Source organism: Platichthys flesus, chromosome 19 (assembly GCF_949316205.1).
Source record: "Platichthys flesus chromosome 19, fPlaFle2.1, whole genome shotgun sequence".
Taxonomy (NCBI): domain Eukaryota; kingdom Metazoa; phylum Chordata; class Actinopteri; order Pleuronectiformes; family Pleuronectidae; genus Platichthys; species Platichthys flesus.
Window position 1 is genome coordinate 20,248,436 of NC_084963.1, and position 20,331 is coordinate 20,268,766.

General features: G+C 40.8%; 2 protein-coding genes across 3 annotated transcripts in view; one reads left to right on the plus strand and one right to left on the minus strand.

The window, feature by feature from the left end:
• Positions 1 to 4,886: 4,886 nt before the first annotated feature.
• ska1 (spindle and kinetochore associated complex subunit 1) lies at positions 4,887 to 15,012 on the minus strand. Its single transcript, XM_062413052.1, has 7 exons — positions 14,798 to 15,012; positions 14,244 to 14,329; positions 13,983 to 14,098; positions 11,717 to 11,811; positions 9,336 to 9,473; positions 5,777 to 5,946; positions 4,887 to 5,167 (listed from the first exon to the last, which is right to left on the minus strand). Exons 2-7 carry the CDS (start codon positions 14,323 to 14,325, stop codon positions 5,019 to 5,021), a joined length of 750 nt encoding a protein of 249 aa, XP_062269036.1. The 5' UTR covers positions 14,326 to 14,329; positions 14,798 to 15,012; the 3' UTR covers positions 4,887 to 5,018.
• A 5,075-nt stretch (positions 15,013 to 20,087) lies between these two features.
• The window catches only part of scai (suppressor of cancer cell invasion), a 70,693-nt gene continuing 70,449 nt past the window's right edge, over positions 20,088 to 20,331 (plus strand). For both annotated transcript variants that reach the window (XR_009924723.1, XM_062412782.1), the window contains exon 1: positions 20,088 to 20,325. The gene's annotated coding sequence lies outside the window, so the exon portion shown is untranslated. The remainder of the gene's footprint in view (positions 20,326 to 20,331) is intronic.

A 20,331-nucleotide genomic window follows, 5' to 3' on the forward strand; every position in this document is an offset into this window, starting at 1 on the left:
TCATACACCCATGTTTCTCAAGTACCAACTGACAGTCAGTGGTTTTCTGTTGTGATTTGGCAAATAGTTTTTAGCGTTTCAGTACACCCCAATAGCCATTACTAGTTCGCTTTCAATTTTTAAGACAAAACCTACACATTCACTCACCTCTGTCAAGGCAGCTGTAAATCGATGCTGACAGTGCTTTTTCTGACCTGAAACTAGACCTGCTGACGTGTCCAACACTTGGGCTTCCAAACCCTGATCTACCATTTATTTAGACTGTTGACATTATATAAAATTGCATGACTTCTGTCCTCCGACGAGATCATGGAAGCAAACGTAGGCCCGTCGCCTATATTTGTGTGTGTGTGTCTGTGTGTGATTTGCGTCTGGGTAAATGGAAACAACCCATCCTGCCTTAAGCAGTCAGGTTCATGTGGTCTTTAAATTACTGTATAAGGCCAAATAAAGTTGTTTATTTACCACCTTTAAGGAGTGGTCTTGTTGATGTACTCCTATATAGTGCAGAAGTGTGTCTGTCTTGTACCAAACAACGTCAAGAAGACCAATACATCCCTTATATCCTGCCTTAGATAATTTTTCTTAGTAACCTTCCTATTCACGCTTTACAATCATGGAAGATACAGGTATTGATTATGTTCTTTTTTACCCCAAAACGACCCATACAATTATCTGATGCTCCATTGCTCTGTGAGACTGCGGGATCCGCCAATTGCCAGGCGGCTGCTCCAGTACGAGTTCGGGATGAGGCTGGATGGTTGAGGTCTCTTCTTAATCTGGCCCGCACCGCCACCAGCTGTGGGAGGAAGTGGCTCGCCCCAGGTCGGTCCCTGAGCCAATCCTCAAGAGCCGAGATCTCTAGCACAGTCTTTGCTTGATATGGGGTGCCCGCTGAATATAGCTGGTCCACCAAGAAATCATGAAACAAAACTTGTTCTAAAAGAAAATCCATCTCTGCTGGGTCCATATTCTGGTTGGTTCGTTTTGTAACGGTGTGTGGAAGTAGATGGACCCAGGAGCAGAGGTATTTAACAAAAAGAGTATTTAATATAAAAAGAATCTTAACTAGACAAAAACACAAAACATAAACACTAAAAGAGTGGAAAAACTGGAGAGACAAGAACAAGAGGACAAAAACACAAGGAAGCTTACAAGAGGCTCAGGAGATCAGGACAGGGCAGGAACGCAGGAAAGGACAGCACCATGGAACATCAACAAGAACGACAAGAGGAACCAGAAACAGAACAGCAAGACAGCAAGACATGACAACTCAGGGAAGGCATGGGTAATTATCCCCAGGTGCAACACATGAGGACTGGGGAAAGACAATCACCGACAGGAAGTGAAGACAGAAACAACACACAAGGAACAGAGACTACAAAATATAACAGGAAACAGAAACAGATCGCAAACATGAAAACAACAGAGATCTAACAGATAAACAGAAAACACAGAATTCAAATTGACAGAACGTCACACACTCAAGAGATTGCAGGAGCTGTTTTGCAGAAGTGGCTGACTACACCATTCCTCTCAGTGTAAGACTTAAACAGCTAACTAGTGGAAATAAAAATTACATTCCGTCAAAACATGGTATGTTGTGTACAGGATGAGAACCCTGCTGTGTGATGCTGTTGATATTGCTGCACATGACACAGACAGTATACTATGTCATTGATTTAAGAAGCAGATGGACTGCATTAGACAAGTGTCCACCAATTGGCATGCTATGGTATACACGGTTGCAGACAGAGATGTAGATATAAGAACTGCTCTTGTCGATATTATAAATTGTTTCCTTTAAGAAATTATGAATTTCACAAAGTTCTTTTTTTTGTACTTTTAGTATTGATGGGTGTGTTTCTACAGTTATGGCGGTGCCCCCTGTACATTTGAAGAAGATAATTGAGATAGGTGGGCAGTTTCAGGCAGATCTAGTGGACATAGAGGCCTAACTTCAGAAAATGAGGGGGTACGCTATTTACTGACGTGTACAGACGTGTTTTCAAAATACGCGTGGGCTCGATGCTTGTGGTGAATTCGTTCTTGCAGCATTTAAAGACATTTTAGATGAAGGCAGAGTACCAAAGAAGATGAAAACAGACAAAGGGAAGGAATTCTTAAGCAGGATATTTTAAGCATTTGTTAGAAAAGAAAATATTTCTCACTTCACCACCTTTTTTGAGACAAAAGCCAGTGTGGTTGAGTGTTTCAACAGGATTCTTAAAACTGAAATTCGGGAATATTTATCGTCTAGTAATTCTTAACGTTATGTGGATGTTTTGTCAGATTTAGCATCCCAGCATTAAAATGAAACCATCGGAAGTAAGAAAAGATAACGAGGTCACTGTTTTTAACAATCTGAGTAAAACCAAAGACAAAGGAGTGACTACTTTTAAATATAAAGTTGGTGATACAGTGAGGATTTCTAAAATAAGAGGTTCTTTAAAAAAAGGATATTAGCAGAATTATACAGATGAATATTTTACCATATTAGAATGTGTCCATCACAAAACCCCTGTAAACAGGTTGAAAGATTACTTCGTGGAATTATTACTAGGAACATTTTACGAGCCTGAATTACAAAAGATATCGTGGATAAAATAAACATTAAAAGTGGAAAATGTTTTATCCAGACAAAGAAGTCACAGGCAAAACATGGAATTCGTCAAGTAGGTTGGATGGATGGATTTTGGGAAAAACCATGAGGGCTTTCTGACATACTGCATTCAAAGACGTGTTATCTTTTTCGACATGGATGGAAAAGGATAATTTGTTATATTACCCAGCAACTCTTGAACCCTTATAACACAATAGGACGTTTTAGAAAAAACTAGTCAATCTTGAATGGAGACGAAACATCTTCTAAAATATATCAGGCTCCATATCCGGCAGATATAAATGCAGGAAACAATACGTTTTTCTATACCAACATTATAAATAATCAAACTGTGGGTGACAGCTATAATCCACTGCTAAGATAAGTACATATATTAGGTCCAAAAAATCAGATGATCAAAAAAACTTACAATCGCCCACACTACCTTTAGATTGTGTAAAACGCATATCGCCAGCATTGAGATATCTCTGAAGTCGAACCAGAATCAATGCATTCCTTTTACATACTGGAAAGTAATAATTAAACTTGCCAGTGAAATACCAATTAAAAAAAGGAATGCCATGTATCAGCCATATGTTCACAATACAGACAAATATGTTGTATACTATACAGCACAAGCGGTTGGAGATTTACCGGGATACAGGGGTCTTGGTTCACAATATAGCAAGGTCTTGGCGGTATGTTTCGTGGATTGTTTGAAAAAAGGACTCATAGTTGCTGTCCCGCATTTAAAGCATTTAAAGATTTTTTTTCTGATGTTATTACCAATGCTGTGAACAGCTGCAGGGGGCAACAAGAGGGCTCTGGAATAATATAAATGATATATCAATATCACATCGACCAATAAAACGCCCTCCAGGAAAAAGGGGATTATCCAACCAACTAGGTACAAACGTAGAACAAATAAAAAGAGAGTCGCTGAGACGACTAAATATACAAGGAGAGAAAGAAGTCGGTCAAACATCGCAAGACAAGAGCTAATGACATCTTCTAGCAAGAATGTCTTTGGTACACAATATGTCAAAAGAATGTGTTAAATCTGAGATCTGTTTAAGGTATCTCTAAGGCAAACAAGTGTAGAGAATAGCATCTAGGTGGAAATACCACCTCTTACTGCAATTTCTGATTCTGCTGGAATTCTTTGTTTCAGCAAGCAGCGAAGACTATCTGTATGACCAACCCATACACACAGGGACAAAATTGTTGGTACCCTTCTGTTAAAGACAGAAAAACCCACAATGATCACTGAAATAACTTGAAACTGCTAAAAGTGATTATACATTTTTTTTTACAGAAAGTTAACTAATGAAAATCAGACGTTACTTTTGAATTGTGGTTCAAAAGAATCCTTTAAAAATAATGAACGAATGAAAATGGCCTAGATAAAAATTATAATACCCTTCACTTAATATTTTGTTGCACAACCTTCTGAGGAAATCACTGCAATCAATCAATTTCTGAAACTCTCAATGAGACTTCTGCACCTGTCAAAAGGTATTTTGGCCCACTCCTCGTAAGCAAACTGCTCAAGCTGTCTCATGTTTGAAGAGCGTCTTCTCCAGACTGCATGTTTCAGTTCCTTCCACAGATGTTCAATACAATTTAGATCAGGGCTCATAGAAGGCTACTTCAGAATAGTCCAATGTTTTGCTCTTAGCCACTCTTTGGTGTTTTTAGCAGTGTGTTTTGGGTCACTATCCTGTTGGAGGACCAATTACCTGCGTCTGAGACCAAGCTTTCTGACACTGGGCCCGGCCCCCCTGAAAACAGCAGGGGGGCCGGGCAAATGCACTGAAACATGAACCAACATGACGAACCTTGCAGGATTTGGTTTGTATGAGGTTTTACCTGACATCATCTATATTTCATTTGATCACCATCAAACAGTGCAATTACTTGGCCTTTCAAACAAAAAAAAAAAGTTCTGATGAACACCAGATTTGGGACGTTTATAATCAAAATGTCTTAAATTGACTCACTTTGTAGTTTTAGCTTTATGCATGAGCCTACTATCTTTGAGGAGATCTAATCTCGCCAGCAGCTTTCCTGCTCACTGCATCAGAATTTCTTCTGGAACAGGCATTTTTGTATTTTGCTGCATTCATGGTTTAAGTGTGTCCTAGATGGATATTATGCAAATTTCTTAAACATACTGAGCTTATCTCAAAAGAACCCTAGTGCAATCTTGCAACTGTCTCATATTATAAAAGTAAGGCTATTCTAAAGGATCAAGTTCAAAGAAGAAAATACACGTACTGTAGCAGACATTTCAAATATTATTACACTTTTATTTCAGCAATTTAGAAGAAAACTTATCTGTAATACACACATTTACAATAATCGTTGGTTTGAAAAGAAAATCACAACTGAAAGCATAATGTGACTGAGTCTTCAATCATAACAAAATATAGCGAGTGAGGCCTCTCCCGCGCTGCTCCCGCAGACGCTGGCAGTGTCGAAGCATGTTCAAAATCCCCTGAAAACGTTTGTCCACCCTCATTGGTGTAAATTCGCGAATGTCATCCTCCACCACAAAATACTGACCTGCAAGATATTCCAACACAACTGTGAGAGCAGTGTTGTGTCATATACAAAGAATCGTAATTTGTGTTGGAAGTCCTTAAGGTCCTTAACAACTTAAGGACCTTAAGATGTTAAGGAGGTCCTTCCTTAACAACTTCAACATAATTTAAGTCAATGTTTCAGATTTAAATGTTAGACAATGCAAATATTCCATTTAAAAAAGACCATGAATATAAGTTGATGTATTAGGGAAAATAGCCAATAAGGTATAAGATTTAATATTCAGACATTATATATTACTCAGGGACTTGGCTAAAGAAGTATAAACCTTCAATAATTCCAAATTGTTTGCTTTATTTGTGTGTTCCTTAAAAAATATTTTGTGTTCCAGCTCAGTATTCTTATGCTGCAGTGTGGAATTTTGTATGCTACTAAAGGTGGTGGATGAATGCATTTTTACCTTATGGGGCATTTCATTCACAATTATATTTATTCCCAATATAACAATTAAGGTCATAACTATATTGCAATAGGATAACAATTTCACATGGGAATTCAGTCAAGTCTGAACTCAATATTGAAAACAGATGTCAAAATGAATTGCCAAAATCCATCATTCACAAAAAATACCTTTTGTATCTTTCGTGTCCTGGTCCTTGAAGCGTTGGTGAAGTTTGCGTGCATGATTACTCAGAGTTTTCACTGACTGATGGAGGATCTTGTACTTGGCTGTTACAGCTTTGTTAATGCTCTGCACCACAGCATTAATTTGATCATATGAAACACGTCCTTTCATGTACCTGAGAGGGACGGACACACGCAAATTGCATTTAACATCAACATGTAGAACTGGAAAAAGTCAAAACTAATGTATGCTACAAAAAAATAACTACAGTGCAATCTAGAAATCTGTCTGTGTTCATTAGACAGCCAACGTCATGACAATAAGACAACAAAGAATTAAAAACAAAATGCAGAATTGAGTCTTACACATTTCTTTTCTATTAGATCAGTCACCCATCAAACCCCCCACCACACTGTTTATTATTTGTGATAATGGCCTACACATAATTTAGAACAAAATGTATTGTCTATACAATAATGCTGTAATAATAGATAATTATTCGTAATGGGTGACATGTTTATACAACATTAGTTTTAATTGTCAATACAATATAATAGCTGTCACAAATTATTTGCACACACACAAGTCAATAATGTTGATTGTGTAGCAGCATCCCTATGTATGATACTCAACATTGTCACCCCTCTGAAAAGGAAATTAGGAAGTAGTACATCAAAGGAAGTAAGAATCATGGTACAACTCACAAATATTGAAAAAATAAAACCTTAAATTCTGATTAATCTAACCCTAAACTACATGTATATAGATACCATGTTTTAAGCTACTGACATGCTTTTTGATACATCCTCCTTTTCTCCTTTTTTTAAACAAAATGTGCTTTTTGCCTTGCCATCACTTATTTTGTGTCAACACCATTGCCAAATCGATTTGATTCAGATTCAATATCGATTCAGTTAGGGATATTTCAGTACCATACCAATAAAATAACAAGTACAATACCAATTTTGCTTGGATATGAAAGAAATTCTCAGAGAACTAAAGCCATAAATTGTGCAGGGAAACCTCTAACTTGATGCATTATTGAAAATTACTTTCACCCCCTCATGCCCCAGCTCTCAGGAGCCATTGGTTGATTCGATATAACTTTATTCAGCTTTAATTGTGAATGTAAAAAGAGATGACTATATTAGGAGCAAGCATTCCAAAAAAAAGAGGGGTTCGTTGTTAAAATATATTGATTCTGGGCAGTGTTGTGCATGAACACCTTCATATTTGTTTTGAACTTTGAGTTTCATTGATTCTAAATAAAAACATGAGCGTTCATTAAGTCATCATCATATAGGCCATCATGTGAAATACCAGGAGCAGCCGCAAGTGTCACACAAACAAGCAAGCATGCACACAGGCACACACGCATGGAGCTGCTAATCAGAAGGTTGGTTTGGTAGTTTTTCCTTATTTTGTTGAGGCTTAAAGGTTTAATGTGTAAGATCTAGGTGAAACGATCTATTTGCAGAAATAGAATTTTTAACAATACCAGTAATTGTTTTCACTAGTGTGTTTCATCTAAATTGTACAAATTGTTGTTTTCTTTACCCTAGAATGGGGCCTTTTTTATATTTAAATACTTTATATATACATCTGGGAGGATGGTCCCCTCTAAAGAGGCAGCCATGTTTTTTTTTACAGTAGCCCCAACTGGACAAACTAAAGACCTTTTGAGTTTTTATGACAACTGAATGTTTCCACAGGTTCTCTTTCCTGTTTTGAAGGGGAGGGTGAAGTGCGGGGTATTCAGCTGCAACATTCAACTACACTACTAGATGTCACTAAATACTACAGACTGACCTGCTCTCACTTTGACAAATAAACACCTACACTCATGAAGTTTACTTAGGTTTTGTTTGATGATTTGAAGATCCAGATTCATGACCTGACACCATTAATTAAAAGGTAAATACAAGTTTGTAATTTAAATCATAACCATTCCAATAAAAGATGGAACAAATAAACTTGAACTAGTTAATTTTTGGAACCGTGAACTGGTGCACATGAGAAAGTGGTGTAGAGGAAAGATTTGCATTTGGATTATTTAGTTTGAGGGGGTGAAATTGGATTATTTGGATAGTTATATGTGCTGCCATGACTCATAACCCTTATGAACACATAAATATCTATTTATATATTGGACCAAAATTACTCAAAAAAACATCCCATTGAATGTGAACTCCGTAATAGGCCTGACACCACTGTCAAACTGAAAATCTGACGGAGTTGACATCTGATTGACATAATTGTGTTGACATAATTTGTTAAAAAAATAATAAGAGTACATGTAGCAGCAATTTTGTTTTCAGCTCGATACGATATGCTAACAAAACCTACTTCAGGAGCATAAAATGATCTAAACATTATAAAGAATTTGCTCAGAAAATGGAAGACGGTGTTGACATATCATGGCTGTGACACATGAAATATTAAAATTAAGATTAAAATACTATAAAACATATTTATCCTGTCTGCTACGGATGCACTCTGCATAGTTGGAATGTGAAAATGAGTCCTTTAGGGTGACTGCTATCTCTTATATTGTTTTATTTTATTAAAAGAATATCTGACGGTGTGGACCAAAAGTGTGGACACATTTTTGAAACCCTATGAAATATATATATATATATTATTTTATTTTAAATTAGGTCATTTTAAAACCATAAAAAAAATATTTGTTTGCTCAGGAATAATTATCTGTGGACCTGCTGTTTTAGATGTAGTTGGAAAACAGTAACTTTAATAGATTTGATAAAACTATTTAATTAAATTCGAGATAATTGTGTTGAATACATTCATGTATTAATCCCTCGTTACATTTACATTGGAAAATATTTTAATTTTTAAACATAAATAGAAGTTTCAACTGCTGGACGTGTTTTGTCCCATGTCTCAAGAATCAGTAAAATACCAGTAAAGGGTTCCATGACTGAATATTTGCATGTAGCAGACTTCAAGCAGGATCCAGCAATCTTGATATTGCCATGTTAGTATTTAATTTAACGCAAAGGCTGCTCAATTACACGTAATAAAATTCTAATCCCAGTTCACAGTTCGAGAGTCGTAGGCAATCTTATTTGATAAATATTTTATAAAGTCTGCAGCATTTTGACTCTGGAAGAGAGCAAGTGAGAGAAAAGCAGAGAGAAGTTTTCTTAAAATCAAAAGAAAACACAGCTTAAAGGAATGAGAATCAGATAAACAACCCCACTTTGATGTGTGACGGATGAAGATTATACCCATTTTTAAAAAGTATTTCTGCTCAGAGGCGGAGGCGTGGTGTAGTAGTTAGAGACAGGACGTAATGTATTAATTTGCGCTGCCGGATCACATTTTTGGTTACAGCACAGCGACACAGGTGTCAACTCTAATTACCAAAAACTCTCTTCTGCTGCCTTTATACTGGAGGGCCATACAGAGAAAGTCTGCAGAAACTCTGGATGCTCTCACCCAGACATTTGCGTTTACACAGGCACCAACTATGGAGATCAGTGCATGTCTGAAATGTTTCCGAAATGTCATGGCATGTGCTGGATATCATTAAGAGATACTTACTGTGGGATGTTCTCAAACTCTGGTACAGTGATAAACTCCATCTCTTTGATGTAGCTTTTGTTGGTCTTTTTGACATTTTCTGGTTGGACAAGTTGAACATCTGCTGCTTCATTCTTGTTCAAAACAGGTTCATTTCCACTGAGAGACAACACAAACATTAGACATTCAGTGCTGGAGGTTGTTTTCCAATACCACATAATCATATAATTATATCTACATAGTCCTTCATGTTTTTAAGAGATGACAGATACAGATAAGCAATAGCTTCTACTTTTTGCACATACTTTACATGGAGATGCCGGGGTGAGCTCACTGAATGTGATGTTGACTATCAAACTTCAATTCATTATTATTTGTATAGTGCCCAAATATGGCTGGGCAAAAGGAAAAAAAATCTTATCACAATAACTTTTTTCATATCAGTCAATATCGATATATCGCGATATAAATCAAATCTGAGCACACCAACACGGCACGTCAGAAGAAATAAAGCATAACTGCTGGTCTCGAATAGCAACGTTTTCAGGAGGAATGTACACAGACACATTCTCTTCCATGCATCCCTCCACGCTGCAGTGTTTCCTCAGAGTTGGTTGTTGTGGTTAGCCTATGATACCTAACAAGGTGCTAGCTCAGCAACATGTCTGCTTGGTATCGCGTTCGGTAGGGAGGGGAGGAGGGATGGTTGTGATGGTGGTGGATTTGGACTTGTACTGGCTGGGTGGTGCTGATAGAAGTGCGATTCCATGATGACATCACGCAGAGAAGAAGTAATAAACACATCATTTCAATAACATATTTCTTCGAATGGACAAAGTGAAGAAGTCAGATTTACTGTTTACATACTTAAGGGTACCTACTGACCCCTTTCAAGTAATTACGGACAGTAAAAGCCCAGAAAATGTATTTTACACAATATGGGCCCTTTAATGTGCATCTGTCTGGAATCAGCAGTGGTTACAATTATTTAGTGTCCGCGTCGCGTTGCATTTTAGTGCAGGAGACATGGAGGGAGAGAGGGTCTCCTGACCTAATATTTAGTGTGTTTAAATTGAATCAATCAGTATGTATGTTCGACAGGGAAGCTGTCCACAAACAGGAATATAATATTTATTTATGTTTCCTTATTTATTTTTGTCTGCATTTTTTACCTTTGCCACCATTTACCGCCTCAGTATTGCATCCAAGGCTTGATTTTTAAAACATCGTCACTCCAGAGGACACGCAACTAAAAGTGTACCTTTTTAGGCTTCCAACTATGACAGAATTATGTGTTATAAAATGAATTTCTGCTGTAAAAATATTCAGATTCAAAAACATACACACGGTGGCACAGGTTTGCTTTATTTATATATATTTCCAAGATGTTAGACGTGAGATGTATTAGATGACTATATCGCGACCATCAAGTACAAATTGTCATGTGAATGTTTTACGCTGTCAGCCTGAAATTCTCTTTGGAGTTTCACTTCTTTGCTCTCTTCTAATGCCGCTCACACAGCAGACAGCCATCCCCTCGCCCATCCAGAAAACTTTCCTGCGCGCATGCGTATTTTTGTATCAGGAGAGCAGTGAAAAGAACATAGAGAGCGCAAAAGAACAAGTTCACGAGTGTTCCGAGATGCTTATTGACAGTCTTGTTTTTGTCAAAGTGTGTGTGTGTACATACAGGCCCCTACTCACTCACATTGGCACAGTGAGATAAGAGGAGCATTAACGTGAAGCCAATAAGTGACTTTGTTAATGAACAGTGGAAATAAACAGTAGTATCCTCTTTGATCCACAGCTGCTCAAGAATCAGCACCGCTGCTTCATTATCAGATCAGAAGCCAAAGGTGGTTGGTATTGTGCTGAAGTTTCCTGTGTCCTTCACTCTACTGCTGACCTGCACTCACTTTAACTAATACACACTCAACACCAGGTATCAGGACTTGATCATGTGACTGCATTTAAACATCATGAAAATGAGTCGTTATTCGTCAATATTTTGTGCAACCAGTGCAACATTAGTGTTATTGTTCAGCGAGGTTTTCACAGCCACAGCCTGGACTTCTGCCTCTATGGTTTGCACACAATGCCGTTTTTTATTTCATTTTCATTTACCATTTTAAAAATGATCTGTTGTTACAAACACGATCAAATAGAATAGTGTCATGATCCGGCTGCATTTTTCTGCACGCACTTATTTTGTGCGCAGAGTAGGACTTGTTACTCTGCGCAAATGTTAGTGAATGAAGCCCATTGACCTTTGACCAACAACCCTCTGTTCAGATCATCCTCTAAGTGAATATCTATTAAGGCATTCGTGACGGATAGAGGAACAGACGGACAACCCGAAAACATAATGATACATAACATAATAAAGCACATGCTTTTCTCACTTTGTTGGGCCTTTCGTCATGGGCATGTGTGCAGGTATGTTGTCCTTCATGTGATGAACATCTTCCAACTCCTTCTTCAATACCTTCTCAAGATCCTGAGACACAAACAAATTATTTGGGCTTTGTCATTGGGATGCACGATATTAGGATAACATGCGATAACGTTGTTTAATATTGCAATGACGATATGACTTGTGATAAATAAACAAACATTCCCTGGCTACAGACGCAGAGACGATGTACAGCTCCACAGCAGGGCCAAGGCACACAGCCCGGCAGCGCCACCAAGTCACAGATCAACAGAATCTATATCAGCTGATATAGTGCTGAACCTTCTATTCTTCCTCATCCTTCCATTCGCATGCAAATATCACGCAGATCCCCGCACCACTGTCACGGCAGTATTTATTTATTTAGAGCATCGGACCGATTCCCTCACATCAGTGTATCGTTTCCTCCACTCTGGGATATTATTTGGAAAGCTTCTTCATTTCTTGTATGTGATCTCCTGTGCGCTCTTTGATGATACACTCACACAGTGTTAGGAGTTATTATTTAAAACTATTAATGACTCGGCTCCGTAACTCTGCGGTTAAATCGAATCTAAACGTAAATTGTTGTAAGTTGTTGTTATATAATTTGCAATTAAAAGGTTTGTGTGTAACAGTTATGTCGCGCCAGCAAAACTTAAGCTGTTGGTTTTAATGTAAATTATGAAGTGGATCAATAATCTGGCTTCAGTTCATCACCTCACGTCTGCGTCGCCACTTTCCTGTTTCCAAAAACGTTTGTATGCATGGGTCAGAAATTGCGTGGAAATATGCAAATTTCCCCGCAAGTTTGCTTTCATAAATCCCAACGTTTGCGTGAGAAGTGACGTACGCACGTTTCAGGCCCCGTTTTGTGCCTAAGCACCGGTTATAAATAGGGCTGAACGATTAATTGCATTAGCGATAAAATCGCGATTTTCTAAAACGCGATTTTCTAATCGCAGCGTGCACGATTAATACGTGCGAATGAGAGTAGGGCACTGGGCTGCTGTCCTCACCCGCAGCAAGAGTGCCGCGGGACCACAAAACTCCTCTGATCCAGAAGATAGCGAAGCAAGCCTGCATCACCTACAGGGTTCTAAAGTCTTCGACCGACGTGGCGGACTCACAGAGCGAGCTCATGCCGCTGCTGACCGCGGTGCGGGCGGCGGACCTGACATCGCTACCCGGAAAAGCAAGCCGTGCTCCGGGGCGGCGCGGCTCCAGAGCCCCCCGGTCACCTACATGCATATCTGCGAGACGGAGGTGATCAGCATGGGGGTGTTCCCGCTGAGGCGCGGCGCCTCCATACCGCTGCACGACCACCCGGACATGAACGGGGATCTACGGAGCTGCTGATCCGCAAGCTGCCCTTCCAGCGCATCCAGCTGGCCCGCCGCATCCGCGGACACAGAGCTTAAACTGCTGCTGCTCCACTGACTATAACAACGCCGCATTCCTACACTTATAAAATGCAATTCAATGTCAAAGTAATCCAAGTATTCAGAATACGTTACTCAAATTGGTTGGGCATGTATTTTGTAACGGAATACGTTTTGAAAGTATCCTTCCCAACACTGGAAATGTTACTGACGGGAGCCGTAAGACACCTATAATAAAAAAAACAGGTTATATAAAGTGCATGCCTTGTGTTTATACTTACAATGACTTTGATTAAATTACTTAAATGCACACTGATTTGTTTTTCTTGTTTCTGTAATGAGCAGTTAAATAAAAATGTGGGAAAGTCATATTTAAATCATTCATTATGGTTTTTTGGGGGGTAAAAGAGGATAAAATAAAAAAAATCGCATATTAAATCGCAATCGCAGTATTTGGGGAAAAAAATCGCAATTAGATTATTTTCCCAAATCGTTCAGCCCTAGTTATAAATGAGACCCCTGGTGAGTAGATAATGGGTAAATCAAAGTTTTTAGGTGAACTATGCCTTTAAGTTACAATTCTTCAATAACTACATTCAAAAGACACTTAAATGCATGTTACAAGTAAATGGTAAACGAATCAATATTAACCTAAAAAGGTAAAACAATATCAAAATTGGCCTAACAAACTATCATTCCATTCCAGGTTCAAATTTTGACAGCAATTCAAACAAACCTAACAGGGCATGTGCCTGCTTGTACCTTGTGCATAGATGGACTACTTTTAAGATTAAGCAGCTGCACTAATAATTATATTACTGTTACTTAGCTAGATAGTGTGTATCCTCTGTTTACCTTCAAATGCTTTAGTTTCTCCTTCTGTTGGCTGACACGTTTTTCAAACTCCTCCAAAAGGCTCTCCAGGGCAAACAGTTCTAGTCCAAGTTTCTTATTCTTATTTTGAGGCAATTCTTCATGCAAGAGAGATAGAGAGAGAAAGAGAGAAAGAGAAAGAGAGAGCGAGAGAGAAAAGGGACCAGATTTCTTTATCAATGACACTATACACAAAAAAACATCGGTTATATGTCTTGTCTTATATAAATCACAGTTTCATACCAACAACTGATAGATCCAGCATGCGTTGTAAGGATGATATCCTGTCATGAATGTGAAGACTGATATCCTCCAGCTCACTCATTTTCCTATAAGGGGGTAGAGTTATTGCATTTACAACAGTGCTTTGCAAATTGTAAACTGCTACTGTAAATTACGCTAGAAGAGTAGGTTTAGTGTTACTACATATAGAAATAACAAGTGCTGTGAATAGATGCACTGTATGAATGTGTGTGTGAATGTAGAACTGTACTGTAAAGCGCTTTAAGTGGTCATAAAGACTAGATAAGTGCTATATAAATACAAAGCCATTTACATGAGCCTGTATAATTACATCCAACACGGACTGTAAAAAGATTAACTTTCCTGAGGTCTAGAGTCCTTCTGTTTACATCTTGAATCAATATCGTCAATAAAAGTTGATCGTAGCTCGATTTTGACAGCCAACAGCTTACATCAGCTATCGCTATAATTTCATCGTAGACGTATATCTTTATGAGATAAAACAGCAAATACAGAGCTACAAAATATTAAAGAGTACGTTTCGTGGAGCTTACTCGGCCGCGCGATCTTCTTCTTTTTCTTCTTCTTCTTCTTCTTCTTCTTCTTCTTCTTCTTCTTCTTCTTCTTCTTCTTCTTCTTTTTCTTTTTCTTTTTCTTTTTCTTTTTCTTTTTCTTTTTCTTTTTCTTTTTCTTTTTCTTTTTCTTCTTCTTTTTCTTCTTCTTTTTCTTCTTCTTTTTCTTCTTCTTCTTCTTCTTCTTCTTCTTCTTCTTCTTCTTCTTCTTCTTCTTCTTCTTCTTCTTCTTTGTTTTTTTTAAAAGCTGGCAAACAATGATTCGGTGCAATACCGCCCCAGCTGGTATGGAGTGTGGCTCAGGATTTTATGATCTATTTTATTGGGTACACAAAAAACGTATATTTCTCTAATTATATACTACTAATTATTACACCTCAATATATTCAACACTTCACTCTCTCCAGTTTTTGATGTTCTCTATTGAGTATAAAATCCTTTATCCAGCTATACATTTGACCCTCAATATTCCATAACATTACATTAATTTTCAAAGTAGTTTCTCTTCCTCTTTTCACCTGTTGACTAATGTAAACAATGAATTTTCATTAAAATCAACATCTCTGCTCTCTCATCTTTCACTGTTATTGTTTCACCACTATTTTAACAACGATAACCATATTCTAATTTATCCCATTCATTCCTTACCAACTGAATTACAAAATTCCCTCAAAAATTCCTTCTTTGTAGTTTTTTTAAAATCCTTTTTACATTTGCTTGCAGCTTTTTATATTGAATACGAGTTTGAAAACTGTGATACATTTTTTAGTACTTTGAAAGCTTTGTATCTAAACTAAATAGCTCCATTACATTTCTTTGTCCACAGAGGTACAAACATTTTTTGGTGCTTACCTTCCTTCTTCTGCATGGACTGCTTTGCTGCCAAGAGAATTATTTAAATGATCAACATTCACATTTATATCAATTTTCTTAATCTCTTGGTCACTAATACTCCTAAACTTCTCTGAGTCAGCATTGCTGACATACTATTAATTATGAGTTAGTATATCATAATTATGAGATACTATCTCATAATTAAATGTAGTATCTCATTATTATGAGATGGTATCTCATTATTATGACTTAGTATCTCATTATTATGACTTAGTATTATGACGTTCCTCAGGCTTTCACATTACGCCGTCCTTGCCAAAGTGCCACTATAGGCAATCGCCTAGTTCACTTATATTGCAGTGCGCCAGTGACTGTAAGCTGTAGGTTGGTAACAACAAATCTAAAATATAATATTTGATATGATAGTGTACATATTTCTGCCAGGATATACCATACTGATATAATATATAATATCCATATATTATGTCTGCTCTCCTTGAACCGTCACCTTATCGTGGTGGAGAGGTTTGCGTGTCCCCGTGAACCTGAGGGCTGTGTTGTCTGGAGCCTTGTGCTCCTGGTAGGGTCTCCCATGGCAGAGTGGTCTCAGGTGAGGGGCCAGACTAAGAATGGTTCAAAACCCTCAATGAATATCGACGAAAGAGGAGATGGGACCCAGCCCGGAGGAAGCCCGGGGCCCCCGTCTGGAGCTAGGCCCAGACGGAGGGCTCGATGGCGAGCGTCTGGTGGCCGGGTTTGCCACGGAGCCCGGTCGGGCATAGCCCGAACAAACTACGTGGCACCCCCCCTCTTTTCATCTCATGGGCCCACCACCTGTGGGAAGACCCGTTGGGGTCGGGTGCGCAGCCACTTGGGTGGCAGTGAAGGTAGGGGGTCTCGACGGACCAGACCCGGGCGGCAGAAGCTGGCTCTGGGGACGTGGAACGTCACCTCGCTGTGGGGAAAGGAACCGGAGCTTGTGAGGGAGGTGGAGCGCTATCAGTTAGATCTGGTGGGGCTTACCTCCACGCACAGTCTCAGCTCTGGTACCATACTCCTGGATAAGGGTTGGACTTTATTCTTCTCCGGAGTTGCCAAGGGCGTGAGGCGTCGGGCGGGTGTGGGGATACTCATAAATCCCCGGCTGAGCGCCGCGGTGTTGGAGTTTACCCCGGTAGACGAGAGGGTCGCCTCCCTGCGCCTAAGGGTTGTAGGGGGGAAAACTCTGACTGTTGTTTGTGCGTATGCACCAAACAGCAGTTCAGAGTACTCGGCCTTCTTGGAGACCCTGAATGGAGTCCTGTATGGGGCTCCAGTAGGGGACTCCGTAGTTCTGCTGGGTGACTTCAACGCCCACGTGGGCAACGATGGAGACACCTGGAGAGGCGTGGTGGGGAGGAACGGCCTCCCTGATCTGAACCCGAGCGGTTGTTTGTTATTGGACTTCTGTGCTAGCCATGGATTGTCCATAACAAACACCATGTTCGAACATAAGGGTGCTCATAAGTGTACCTGGTACCAGAGTACCCTAGGCCGAAGATCAATGATCGATTTTGTGATCGTGTCATCTGATCTGAGGCCGCATGTTTTGGACACTCGGGTAAAGAGAGGGGCGGAACTGTCAACCGACCACCATCTGGTTGTGAGTTGGATCAGGGAGTGGGGGAAATTTCCGGATAGACCTGGTAAGCCCAAACGAGTAGTGCGGGTGAACTGGGAACGTCTGGAGGAGGCCCCCGTCCTAGGTATCTTCAACTCACACCTCCGGCGGAGTTTTTCTGGCATTCCTGTGGAGGTTGGGGGCATTGAGCCGGAGTGGGCGGTGTTCAAAGCCTCCATTGCTGAAGCTGCGGCGGCTAGCTGTGGCCTCAGGGTCTTAGGCTCCTCAAGGGGCGGTAACCCTCGGACACCGTGGTGGACACCGGTGGTCAGGGAAGCCGTCCGATTGAAGAAGGAGGCCTTCCGGGACATGATATCCTGGAGGACTCCTGACTCGGTTGCAGGGTACCGACAGGCCCGAAGGGCTGCAGCTGCTGCCGTGTCGGAGGCTAAGCAGCGGGTGTGGGAGAAGTTCGGAGAGGTCATGGAGAAGGACTTTCGGTCGGCACCAAAGTGTTTCTGGAAGACTATCCGGCACCTCAGGAGGGGGAAACGGGGAACCATCCAAGCTGTGTACAGTAAGGATGGGACTCTGTTGACCTCAACTGAGGAGGTTGTCGGACGTTGGAAGGAACACTTTGAGGAACTCCTGAATCCGAATAACACGCCCTCTATGTTGGAGGCAGAGCTCGAGGTTGATGGTGTTTCATCGTCAATTTCCCTGGTGGAGGTCACTGAGGTGGTCAAACATCTCCGCAGTGGCAAGGCCCCAGGGATTGATGAGATCCGGCCAGAAATGCTAAAGGCTCTGGGTGTTGAGGGGCTGTCATGGTTGACACGCCTATTCAACATCGCGTGGGAGTCGGGTACAGTGCCAAAGGAGTGGCAAACTGGGGTGGTGGTTCCTCTGTTCAAAAAGGGGGACCAGAGAGTGTGTGCCAATTACCGGGGCATCACACTTCTCAGCCTCCCTGGTAAGGTCTACTCCAAGGTGCTGGAAAGGAGGGTTCGGCCGATCGTCGAACCTCAGATTGAAGAGGAACAATGCGGGTTTCGCCCCGGACGTGGAACTACAGACCAGCTCTTCACTCTCGCAAGGATCCTGGAGGGGGCCTGGGAGTATGCCCATCCGGTCTACATGTGTTTTGTGGATCTGGAGAAGGCGTATGACCGGGTCCCCCGGGAGAAACTGTGGGAGGTGCTGCGGGAGTATGGGGTAAGGGGGTCTATCCTCAGGGCCATCCAATCCCTGTACTCCCAAAGCGAGAGCTGTGTTCGCGTCCTCGGCAGCCAGTCAGTTTCGTTCTCAGTGGATGCTGGTCTCCGCCAGGGCTGCGCCTTGTCACCAATCCTGTTTGTGATATACATGGACAGGATATCGAGGCGTAGTCGGGGTGGGGAGGGGTTGCAGTTCGGTGGTCTGAGGATCTCGTCACTGCTTTTTGCAGATGACGTGGTCCTCATTGGATCATCGGCCTGTGACCTTCAGCACTCACTGGATCGGCTGGTGGCCGAGTGTGAAGCGGCTGGGATGAGGATCAGCACCTCTAAATCTGAGGCCATGACTCTTAGCAGGAAACCGATGGATTGCTTACTCCGGGTAGGAAATGAGTCCTTAGCCCAAGTGAAGGAGTTCAAGTACCTTGGGGTCTTGTTCGCGAGTGAGGGTACTATGGAACGTGAGATTGGCCGGAGAATCGGAGCAGCGGGGGCGGTATTGCGTTCGCTTTACCGCACCGTTGTAACGAAAAGAGAGCTGAGCCGCAAGGCAAAGCTCTCGATCTACCGGTCGATCTTCGTTCCTATCCTCACCTATGGTCATGAGGGCTGGGTGATGACCGAAAGGACGAGATCACGGGTACAAGCGGCCGAGATGAGTTTTCTCAGAAGGGTGGCTGGCGTCTCCCTTAGGGATAGGGTGAGAAGCTCAGCCATCCGTGAGGAACTCGGATTAGAGCCGCTGCTCCTTCACTTAGAAAGGAGTCAGCTGAGGTGGTTCGGGCATCTGGTAAGGATGCCCACTGGGCGCCTTCCTTGGGAGGTGTTTCAGGCACGTCCAGTGGGGAGGAGACCTCGGGGAAGACCCAGGACTAGGTGGAGAGATTATATCTCAACACTGGCCTGGGAACGCCTCGGGATCCCCCCGTCAGAGTTGGTCAATGTGGCCCGGGAAAGGGAAGTCTGGGGCCCCCTGCTTGAGCTGCTCCCCCCGCGACCCGACCCCGGATAAGCGGATGAAAATGAGATGAGATGAGATATTATGTCTGTGTTTATGTATGTATATTAGTAAAAAACTACATATTTCATCACTCCATTTACATTACTGCTACCGTATTACTGCTATTACAACAATTATTAAATTAGATTGTTCAGTTATTATTTAATTATATTTAATTGTTTTTGTTATTATTATTAGTAATACTATGCTATCACTGCACATTATTAGTATGCAGCCTGTAAACTATTATAGTTAATATCGTCACACTTGGAATTGTAACTATTATTATTATTATTATAGCATTGTGTGTCTCTCTCTCTGTCTGTCTCTCTGGTCACAATAGGTGTGTGAAAAGCCTAGAGAGAAATGACAGGAACTAGAAAAAGATATCTATATTTCTACCTGTAAATTCCATAACATAAGTAATATAAGGCCAATGTACCTCTTTATATTAATGGGCCGCTTTGCTCTCAAAATGCCGACTTAACTTGTCTGAGCATCTACCATAGACTATATATGGTCTCTACAAGTAGAACGGGAGGTAAAGCATTCTATTAAAATCAGGAATTATTTTATTTTGAAAATGATGACCTGGAAGTAGCTAGCCTATCGTATTGGAAAGAAGAGTCCCACCCATTCACAAGTCGTCTGTCACGGAACAGGAATCCTTTATACGGAGTACCATTTAGACTTGAAGAGACAACAATTTTGTCCATGCTGCAGAGTGGTGCGGCTCTTTAAGCAGCGGTTAGCTGCCAGGAGATGTTAAGAACGTCGCGCTTCACCACTAGAGCTCGTCAAGGCTTTTGCACTGATTTGTGAGTAGCATCGCTGTGGTGCTCCTGTTCATCGACGCTAGGTGAGA